Raw genomic sequence first — 11,469 nt, 5'->3', positions numbered from 1 at the left:
CGGGCTCAGGCAATCCACTCACCTCAGCCTCCCAAAGCACGAGATTACAGGCTGAGCCACCCAGCCTGGCTACACTGAGCCCAGTTACACTGAGCCCTTTCAGCCACTCTGTTAAATAAAGAAGGGTTGGCGGGACTCAGTGGCTCAGCCTGTAATCCCAGTACTTTGGGAAGGATGAGGCAGAAGGATTGCTGGAGCCCAGCAAGTCGATGCTGGGGTGGCCGTGAGTGTGCCACTGCATTCCAGCCTGGGCAACAGAGTCCGACGCCAACTCAAAATCAAATCAAATCAAATCAAATAAAGGAGGACTAAAGTATGAAAATGGAAAATATCCAGCATAATAATCCTTAAAAATTTCATCTGGGCTTTAAGGGCGAACTGCAAAATTATAAAACCTCCAGCCTATGCGACATAGCAAGACCTTGTTGCTACAAGAAATAAAAACATTAGCTGGGCATGGTGGAGTGTGGCTATAGTCCCAGCTACTAGGGAGGATGAGGTGGGAGGATCACTTGAGCCCAGAAAGTTGAGGCTATGGTGAGCAGCGCTTGTAACACTGCACTCCAGCCTGGGAAACAGAGACCCTAACTCAAAAAATTTAAAAAAAGAATAAATAAAACTCGTAGAACTGGTGATCTAATTGCATTATGCTTTGAGTAAAAAAGTTTATGAAATTTGGTGTATGGAGGGTCATGGAGGATAAAGAAAAGAGAAACTGCAAGCAGAATATTTATACATTTATTTATAACGAAATTATGGTCTAAATATTTACAACATATAGGAAACCAGAGGATAAGTTTATACAAAGCCAGCCTGCAAAGTATTTAAATGTGCAAAAATGACAGTTCAGTATCTCAAACTACTCCTGGTTCGGCAGACTAGCTCCTTCACTTTCACACATCAATATTTGATACAAAAAAGTTCTTTTGGCAAAACTGTAATGCCAAGAAAAAGGACAAGTTGCAATTTCAGTCACTAAGTCCACCATCCTATTGCGAGTTGTCAGATCTCTCTTTTAGTTGCAACCAGTTCTGAGAGAGACAGACAATTGTGTTTCATTTCTGTGATGAGTTCTGACCAGTTTTTTGTCAGTAGTTTTCTCTGACCCAGCTGAAGACAAGGAGCTTAGAAGGGCAATAAAAACAGCAATGGCTATTTGAGACAAATGTGCCTGACGGTGCCAGCTCTGAATTATCCCAATAAAAAGACACAATGAAAAAATAACTTCATTTTCCTATCCAGGACCCAGCTATATCCAACAGTTTTAAATTAGTAAAGTGGCATTTTCCAAAACTCAAAGAATCCAAAATGAAATAGAAACGAGGATCCCTTAGAATTAAGTACTGAAAAGAAAGGATGGTCTTAAAACCATTTCCCCACTAATAAATAGTAAGGCTTTGTTTATAACCAGTAATTATCAAAACAGCAAACAGTAGTAAAATACAAATTAAAACTTTTATGACAGAGCTGGGGCTATTCATTTGGAAAAGGCTGGACCAGATTAAATGTATATGGGAATGACCCTGTTAGGATGCTCTGTTGAACAAGCACATTTCACCAACTGTTAAAAAGCCTTTGAGATGAATTTGTGTTTCTACGTAAATTTTAACAGATGCTATGCCACTGCAGAAAGTAAGGACATTTTAAAAAGAATAGAATTCCTTTAAAAAAGGGAACACTGGATCTCTAACTTCTTTCTGCAAAGGTCCAAGATGATTCCAAGTACAGGCCCCAGAGTCTTGTTAAATCAAATGCATGCATTATTGCTAAGAAGAGTCATTGAGGGTCAAAACTCTGTTCCACTGTTTCCTACGGGGCCATCCAGAATGGCATCTGTTGTTTGGCTCGTGGTTGTGACGAAGGGTATTGATATCCCAAACTCCAGCCCTGTGGAAAACTACTTGCATTTTTATGACCTCCATGTTCCTCCTCTTCATCAGATGAATCTGCAGCATAAGCCACCAAGCCAAATCCCTTCTCTGTAGTTTTCATCTTCTTGGCTGGATAATCTAGAATAGAGAAAAAAAACCCCAACCCCATTCCCACCAGGGGAAAAAAAAAGATAATACCATAAATTCGTTAATAAAAAAAAAGATGTTAATTTTAAGTGGTTAGTTGGACACCATTTTGAGGTCACAGGGTCAATGGTCACCCAAAAACGATGAAGATCACACGAAAAACAGCACCAGCATCAGCAAATGTGAATCCACCAGAACCATGTAAGAAAACAGAGAAAGAAAAAAGAAACACAAAAAAAAGAAAAGAAGAAAAAAAAAGAAAAGTTAGCATGTGAGTCTCTGATGGCTAATATTTCACCTTTTAAAGAGTTAAAAGAAAAGAAGAAAAGAAAATAATGTATTTTCTTCTGCTTATTTTTATAATGACTATATGCCAAGAACAAAAATGACTACTTGCATCTCTATAGGACTTAGAATTCTGGGATGCTAAAAGCAACATTTTTCATAAAACCACCAACAGAGCTATGAGAGGAGAGGCTCAGCTCCCAATACAAAGCAAAATCCATCTTTAAGTCTGTACCGGATTACCTCCAAGTATTTAGACAACATAAGCAACAGAATTTTTAAATGACCTACCAATCATTAGTATTTCCTAGGGTTTTAATGTCACTGATGCTATGTATACAATATAAGTTGATTGACTCTTTTTCTAGACACACGTTGGTTGAAAATAAAAGGCTGTCCATATAAATAAAATAAAAAAAAAAGAGTATTTGCATTAGCCAGTAGATTACAGACGCTAGATTAAACACCTGAATGAATATCAGGTCAGGAAGCTAACAGCTTTAGACCAGTCTTGATAACTCCCCTGTTCCCCCAGCTGCACCTTACTCACCGTGGCTCCCTGTTAAGGGTCCAGACCCATTCCTTTCATCAGACTCTGTTTTTATTCCAGTCACTGGAAAGGCTGGTGGAGGCATCAACTGCCTGTTGAAAGAAAAAAATGACATTTTCTTTCAGACAAATTCAATTTTTAAAAAAAAACCAAGACAAAAACCTTCTATTAGTAAATTTATAGTTACAATAAGAAAAAAGAACCCTGGTAGGACACGTGGCTCATGCCTATAATCCCAGCATTTTGGGAGGTGGAAGTGAGAGGATTGCCTGAGCCCAGGAATTCGAGACCAGCCTGGGCACCTTGGCAAGATCTTGTCTCTACGATAAATCAAAAAATTAGACAGATGTGGTGGTATGCACCTGTAGTTCCAGATATTTAAAAGGCTGAAGTGGAAGGATCACCTGAGCCCAGCAGGTCAAGGCTGTGGTGGCCGTGAGATTGCCACTGCACTCCAACCTGGGTGACAAAGTGAGACTCCGATTCAAAAAAAAAAAAGAACCCAATGCATATTTTGTAATGAGTGTTACTTAAGAAGTAAATCTCTTCTTACATTTGAGGAAAAGTACAAATATTATTTTACCTTTTAACTAACTAAATTTTGCCAAACTTGTATGTCAAATTCTATTTTTAACTAATGCAGTAGATAAGTAGTATGATAATGAAGTCAGCAGACAGGCCTTCAAGTTCATTTTTTTTTTTTTTTTTTTTTTTTTTTGAGTTGGAGTCTCACTCTGTCGCCCAGACTGGAGTGTAGTGGCACGCTCCAGCCATCGCAGCCTCAACCTGCTGGGCTCGTGATCCTTCCACCTCAGCCTTCCAAGTAGTCCTAACTACAGGTGTGCGCTACCATGCCCAGTTATTTTTTGATTTATTGTAAAGATGAGGTCTCGCCAAGTTGCCCGAGTTGGTCTTGAACCCGTGGGCTCAGACAATCCACTCGCCTTGGCCTCCCAACGTGCTGGGATTAAAGGCTGAGCCACTGAGCCTGGACTCAAGTTCATTTTAACCATTCATTTCAATCCCTTCCGCACTTTTCCTCCTACCCTGTTTCAAGCTATTATAAAGCCTGTCCAGTCTACACAGTGATGCCACGCCAACAGAATAACTGTTGTAGGGAAAAGTCAGCTCCCTCTTATGAAAGCTGGACTCCCATTCATTTACCTCCATCTATTATATTTTATGATCCCAAAGTAGCAAAAATAGTTCAATTGTATAACGCTTCTGTTAGTACTTATCCTTAAGGAAATGGCCATGAATTTTTTTTTTTTTTTTTTTTTTGAGTTGGAGTCTGACTCTGTCGCCCAGACTGCAGTGCAGTGGCTGCTCCCGGCCACCGCAGCCTCAACCTGCTGGGCTCCAGTGATCCTTCCGCCTCAGCATTCCAAGTAGCTGGAACTACAGTTGCGCGCTATCATACCCGGCTAATTTTTTAAAATTTATTGTAGAGATGAAGTCTCACCAAGTTGCCCAGGCGGGTCTCAAACCTGCGGGCTCAGGCAATCCACTCACCTCAGCCTCCCAAAGCGCTGTGATTACAGGCTGAGCCACCGAGCCCGGCTCATTCATTTCTTTACAATGAAAGAAAAGGAAGATGACAGGCATGGTGGCTCACATCTGTAATCCCAGCACTTTGGGAAGTGGAAGCAAGAGGATTGCCTGAGCCCAGGGGTTTGAAACCAGCTTGGGCAACTTGGCAAGACCTCATCTCTACAATAAGTAAATTTTTTTTTTAAATTAGCAGGGTGTCATGGTACATGCTTGTGGTTTCAACCACTTAGAAGGCTGAGGTGGAAGGATCACCTGAGTCCAGCAGGTTGAGGCTGCAGTGGTTGTGAGTGTGCCACTGCATTCCAGCCTGGGTGACAGTGAGACTCCACACACACACACACACACACACACACACACGCGCGCACACACACAAAAAGGTAAAGGAAGATGTCTGAATAAGTAAACAATGAGTTATACAAAGCTGAGTACAACTGCTTTTAAGACTATGAAAGGCCTATCATTATATTTTCCATTACTGCATCAATGACAACAAACAGAAGCTTATCTGATTCAAAGATTTCATTTCAGTTTCAGAATACTTAAGCTCCTAGCAATGATTATCACTCTAAATGATGGTATAAACAAACAACATCTGAATGTACCAGATAATTACTTCAACTTACCTGTCCCTCTCTCTCTCTTTGCCTGAGGAACTTGCCGGCTTCGATCCTGCACCTTCAATCTCATTCTGACTGGAGAAGCCTGTACCTAAATTAGTCATATGAATGGGTCCATGCTATGAGCAGAAAAATACAGTGGCATTAGCAAATCTACAACTGCTGCATTGACTTTAGCTCCTTAATGTAACTGTCAAGTGCCTCATCTTTCTGACAAATTGCAATAAATTAAACTGTACTACACAGCTCTTGGGGATTTTCAGTAATCAAAAGCAGTGATCTTTTTCTCTGTAGGTCTGGGTCAGGGATGCTATGTTCTGTCTACCTGCTTTCCACTGACTGTCCATAGCTCAACTGGTTTGTATAAACCTAGCTATAAACTGTAAAGATGCTTTGGTTTAAAGAATGTTTCAAAGATTCTGGCAAAATGTGCACAACAACTTTTAATTATCTTCTAAAACCTACGTCAGTGACTGCTAACAATGGTATGTATACATAGAACAACTCCATTTCTTGGGTGGGGGCAGTGGCGCTGGAGAAACCATCCTCTTTTTTGGTGGAGGAGGCAAATAGGCAATTGAAAGCCATGGTTTTAAATGCAAACCATGTCTAGGCACAGTGGCTCATGCCTGAAATCCCAGGAATTTGTGAGGCTGAGACAGGAGCCCAGGAGTTTGAGATCAGCCTAGGCAACATAGTAAGACCTCATCTCTACAAAAACAAAAAACAAACAAACAAAAAATTAGCCAGGCATGGGGACCTGCACCTATAGTCCCAGCTTCTCAGGAGGCTGAGCAGAAGGATCACGTGAGCCCACGAGGTCCAGGTTACAGTGGCCATGAGTGTCCCACTGAACTTGGGTCTGCGTGACAGTAAGACCCTGACTCAAAAAATAATAAACAAATACAAAGCACATATTGGTTGAATGATAGCTTTGGGTGAGATGTGTAGCAAAGTAAGAAATATTAGAGGCTTTCAAGATCTGTTGAAAAGGATAAAAAAAATCTAACCTAAATGGATTCCGGAAAGCAGAAATCCTACCACCGGGAGACTGGGTGATATAGATGTGACTTTATCTTTCTTTAAAGGGAGAATACAGTAGGAGGATAAGATGAAGAAAGGAAGACGGGGCATTTTATTTAACCTGGTATCCAAGAAGTCCAGATTCCCGTTCATCTGGTAGCTCCTCTGTAAATCGCCTCTTCTGTGCCTGGGGCTGACTTGGGAGTGGGGGCTGGGGCTGGGGCTGGGGCTGGGGGCCAGCAGGCAAGGCAGTTTTGACAGGAGCAGCAGGAATAAAAGGACCACTCATCGGACTCTGGGACCAAAACAAACCAAGGAGGAAAAAAGTGTGAGAATGCCCAAGGAATAAACAATGATTACAATACACTTTAATGATCAATATGTAGCAAGAAGAATCTTCCTCTTTAGGTTCTTATTTTCCTTCAAGTATAATTTGGTAACAGTAGCACCTAGCCGTTCCACCTTCATCCCAGGGTAACAAGAGACTGACTATATACAGTGCTTAGAATTTTGAGGAAAAATCTGCTGTGCATTTGGGCTACTAGAAACAAGCATGATCATTAACAATAAAAACTCCAGCTACTCACTTCATTTAGAAGTCATCAAGCAAGCCGGGCTCAGTGGCTCAGCCTGTAATCCCGCGCCTTTGGGAGGCTGAGGTGAGTGGATTGCCTGAGCCCGCGGGTTCGAGACCCGTCTGGGCAACTTGGCGAGACCTCATCTCTACAATAAATCAAAAAATCAGCCGGGCGTGGTAGCGCGTGCCTGTAATTCCGGCCACTGGGAAGGCTGAGGCAGAAGGATTGCTGGAGCCCAGCAGGCGAGGCTGCAGTGGCTGGGAGCGGCCACTGCACTCCAGTCTGGGAGACCGAATGAGACTCCAACTCAAAAAAAAAAGAAGTCATCAAGCAACAACTTTCTTATTTTAAAGCCCTTAATCAAAGTGATTAGCATTCTGTATCATAAATGCTACCAATGCTTGTGGCAGAGGCAACTTCATTTACCACTTCCATGGTTATTAGTAAGTTGCGATATCAAAAGTCTGACTAATGTTTGAAGACATTGATCCAAAAGGGATAAGGAGTGAACAAGAGACAGTATCTATTAGAGAAAAATAAACAAGTCTGAAGGAAAAGAATCACTACAGTCATGCGTTGTGTAATGAGGGGGATATACTCTTAACAAATGCGTCTTGAGGCAATTTTGTCATTGAGCAAATATTACAATGCAATTAGACAAACCTACATGAGATAGCCTACCACACTTAAGCTATATAGTATGTATGGCCTGTTGCTCCTAGGTTATTAACGTGTACAGCATGTTATGGTTCTGAATACTGTTACACAATGGTTAGTATTGTATATCTAAATACATCTCAACATAGACAAGGTGCTATAAAAATATGGTATCATAATCTTACAGGATCACCACTGTATATATAGTTCACTGCAGTCCAAAATGTTATGTAGTGCCTGACTGTAGTAATAGTAACAAACAAATAACCTTTGACTGGCTGGTTCTTCCTACTTAATCCTTACACTTTTGAGATTTCTTATCATCATGACCATTTTATATCTAAGGAAAACAAAAGACTAGATAGGTCAAGTTATGTCCAAGATGACAAGTTGAAAAATGGGAAAGCACAACAAACCCTGGCAATCTAACTCTAACCTCTTACTCCTTTTTTTCAGTCAGGATCTCACTCTGTTACCCAGGCTGGAGTGCAGTGGCATGATCATGATGATCCCTGCTCAAAGCAGCCTCGACCTCCTGGGTGCAGGTGATTCTTCTGCCTAAGCAACCTGAGTAGCTGGGACTACAGGTGTGCACCACCACGACCGACTAATTTTATTCTATTTTTTGTAGAGATGAGGTTTCGCTATGTTGCCTAGGCTGGTCTGGAACTCCTGGGCTTAAGCAATGCCTTGGCCTCCCAAAGTGCTGGGATTATAGGTGTGAGCCACCACACCCAACCCCCTACCTTGCTCTTAACCACTCTACCATATTGCTTCCTAATTACAAGGACTAAAGAAAGCTCAAACACTAGGGAACTACAGTGCTATCTGTATATAAAAAGGTAAGACAATTTTGGCTAATTTGCCAACAGAATGTAGGTGATAAGCCCTTTTTGTTATGCACTATGCAACCCCCTTCAGTGCTCACAGCCCATAGGTTAAGGAGGCTGGGCCATGGTTCGAGGCTGTAGTTTACTCTGGCATGGGTACACTATGAGAGGCCCACAGAGAAGAGCCTGCCATAAATCCGTTACCATGCTCTCATTAGTCTCTCCACTGCCTCCAAGGCTTGTACATAATCCATCAAGATTAGTGAAACATCTACTCTTTTCAGAATTATGAAAGAACACACCACCATTTGTAATCCTTAGGTTTGGGAGTTCATCTATCTCTTAGCTTAGGAACACCTGTATGTGGTATGTTTCCCTCGAAGTGCTAACTCAGTACTGATCACTGAGAGGTATGGCGTAAGTAGGCCCCTTCTCCTTGCAGACTTTAACAGTACAAAGGCAAGGATAAGCAAAGCATAGCCAATGATACAGCGAACTCTGACAGTGCCCTGTGACCTGTGTGGGTTTGTTTAGAAACAAGGTCTCACTCTATCACCAGGCTGGAGTGCAGTGACAGAATTATAGTTCACTGCAGCCTCCAACTCCTAGGTTCAAGCTGTCCTCCCACCTCAGTCTCCTGAGGGACTGCGACTACAGTTATTTGCCACCTTGCCTGGTTAATTTATTTTGTAGAGGCAGGGTCTCACTATGCTGCCCAGGCTAATCTCAAACTCCTGGCTTCTAGTAATCTTCCCACCATAGCCTCTCAAAGTGCTGGGATTATAAGCACAAGCCACTGCGCCTGGTCTTGATTTTGCAAAAAAAATTCTAATGGAGTATAGTCATACTAATTAATTTAGGCATCATCTGTGGCTGCTTTTATACTACAAGAGAGTGAAGTAGTTGGGACAGAGACTGTATGGCCCACAAAGCCTAAAATATTTACCATCTGGCTCCTTATAGCAAGTCTGCTGACCACCCTGCTTTATTTGAATGGATAATCACATAAGCAATTATCTGTAAACCATTGCTAACTGCTTGTATACTACTTTTTTTTGAGTTGGAATATCATTCTATCACATAAGCTGAAATGCAGTGGCATGCTTACGGCCACCACAGCCCCGACCTGCTGGGCTCAGGCAATACTTCCGCTTCAACCTTCCAAGTAAACAGAACTACAGGCACACACCACCATACCTAGCAAATTTTTTGACATATTTTAGAGACAAGGTCTCACCATGTTGCCCAGGCTGGTCTCTAACCCATGGGCTCAGGCAGTCCTCTCACCTCAACTTACCCAAGGGCTGGGCTTACAGGCATGAGCCACCGCGCCCGGCTCAATTATAGCTCTACTCTTACTTTAGATTGGTGTTATGATAATGCAAGCAAAAAAAGGCCAAAGCAACCACCATATGCTAGAAGAGAGGCATGACTTTAAAAAAATGTAGTGGCAAGACTTGTCAAATTAACTATAAACTTTAGGATGACATACACACACAATTGTAAAATATTCAGATAGATTGGTGGTAGGAACACAGAATAGAAGAAAAATATTCCACATTACACAATTTATTTCTGAAACACCACCACATCTCCCTTTCCCCAGTTTTCTCTAAATTTAGTATTTCACAATGCACATTCTGGCATCCTACCTGTCCAGTGCTAGCTGGAGGCTGCACTTGTGTTATCGGGTATTGTGTTGGCACAGGTGGGACTCCAGTAGGTAATGCTGGCAAGACTCCAGGTGCCAATGAAACAGCTGGTGGCACTATGCTTGGTACTCCGTAGGGAGGTTGAACTGGCTGCTGAGGAGGGGGAACAACAGGGTAACCAGACTGATAGCCATTGGATGGATAATATGGTGGTTGAGGAGGGACACTACTTATAGCAGAGGGTTGTGTATAGCCTGAGGGGGAAGAAAAAGAGTGTTTAATCAGCTGCAGCAGAATGAGACATTTTAGCTGAATATTCAACTTAATATCTAGGGAAGAAAATACTGAGGCACGATTGGTTTTCCAAATTATCCTAAGTTGAAGGGAACATTAATAGTGCCCTGGCACAGTTAGTCTAGCCTCAAATATCATAGCTACACATAAATATCACTAGCAAAATAATTCTTAAACACTTCCAGACGTACACACCTGGTAAAGGTACAGCAGTATTAATCTGATTCACAAATCTAGAGTATTCAGCATGAACCTGGAAGAGAGGGGAAAACAAATTAAGGGTCTGAGTATATACTTCTAGGACTAAACAATTTGAAATTAAAACATTTTCACTGATGTTCCAATCAAATTTAGACTTGTTGAATCTAGATATATATTTTTTTGTGCCAAGAGCCTGTCATCCAGACTGGAGTGCAGTGGCACGATCATGGCTCACTGAAGCCTCACTTCCTGGGTTCAGGAGATCCTTCTGCATCAGCATCCCAAGAAACTGGGACTACAGGTACGTGCCACTACACCTGGCTTATTTTTTCATTTTTTTTTGTGGAGACAAGATCTTACTACGTTTGTCCAGACTGGTCATGAACTCCTGGGATCAAGTGAGTCTTGGCCACTCAAAGTGCTGGGATTACAAGCGTGAGCCACCTATACACTCTTAAGCAGATATATACATTCCTAGGTCAAGTTTTGGGAATCAGAAGCATTTATAATCCTAAATCCCCCTAAACTGGACTGATTTTCTTTTCTTTTCTTTTTTGAGTTGGAGTCTCACTCTGTCACCCAGACTGGAGTGCAGGGGCTGCTTCTGGCCACTGCAGCCTCAACCTGCTGGGCTCCAGCAATCCTTCCGCCTCAGCCTTCCAAGTAGCTGGAACTACAGGCACGTGCTACCACGCCCAGCTGATTTTTTATTTATTGTAGAGATGAGGTCTCGCCAAGTTGCCCAGGCGGGTCTCGAACCCACGGGCTCAGGCAATCCATGAGTGGACCACCGAGCCCAGCTGGACTGATTTTCTTTAAGTGTTATAGAAACAGTCCTGACCAGGCATGGTGGCTCACGTCTATAATCCCAACACTTTAGGAAAATGAGGCAAGAGAATCACTTGAGCCTAGGTATGAGACTAGCCTGGGCAACACAGTGAGACCTTGTCTGTACAAAAAGCACAAAAAAATTAGCTGGGCATGGTGGCGCTTCTGTAGTTCCAGCTACTTGGGAGGCTGAGGTGGAAGGACTGTCTCAGGATGTTGGGGCTGCAGTAAGCCAGGATTGCACCACAGCACTCTAGCCTGGGCGACAAAATGAGACCCTGTCTAAAAAAGTAATAATCATTAAAAAAAAAAACACAAAACTATCCTGTGATTTTTTAGTTATGGCCGGGCTTGGTGGCTCAGCCTGTAATCCCGCGCCTTTGGG

At 42.3% G+C, this 11,469-nt stretch overlaps 1 protein-coding gene across 2 annotated transcripts in view; it reads right to left on the bottom strand.

Moving 5' to 3' along the window:
- Nucleotides 1-722: 722 nt before the first annotated feature.
- Nucleotides 723-11,469, bottom strand: part of KIAA0907 (KIAA0907 ortholog) — a 24,082-nt gene continuing 13,335 nt past the window's right edge. Inside the window, exons 9-14 of one of the 2 annotated variants that reach the window (XR_503637.1) lie at nt 10,251-10,308; nt 9,762-10,015; nt 6,166-6,339; nt 5,028-5,112; nt 2,854-2,945; nt 723-2,009 (exon numbers count right to left, since the gene is read on the bottom strand). Coding sequence is in view for 1 of the 2 variants with exons in the window: in XM_008048348.1 (XP_008046539.1) it covers nt 1,810-2,009; nt 2,854-2,945; nt 5,028-5,140; nt 6,166-6,339; nt 9,762-10,015; nt 10,251-10,308 (891 nt within the window). In the remaining variant the exon portion in view is untranslated. Of the gene's footprint in view, nt 2,010-2,853; nt 2,946-5,027; nt 5,141-6,165; nt 6,340-9,761; nt 10,016-10,250; nt 10,309-11,469 lie in introns of both variants that reach the window. The other variant, XM_008048348.1, reaches the window with a different exon arrangement.

Source organism: Carlito syrichta, unplaced genomic scaffold (assembly GCF_000164805.1).
Source record: "Carlito syrichta isolate Samal-C Ts95f unplaced genomic scaffold, Tarsius_syrichta-2.0.1 Scaffold123367, whole genome shotgun sequence".
NCBI lineage: Eukaryota > Metazoa > Chordata > Mammalia > Primates > Tarsiidae > Carlito > Carlito syrichta.
Note: the sequence above shows the minus strand (reverse complement) of the source record. Positions and strands in the feature narration are given on the sequence as shown.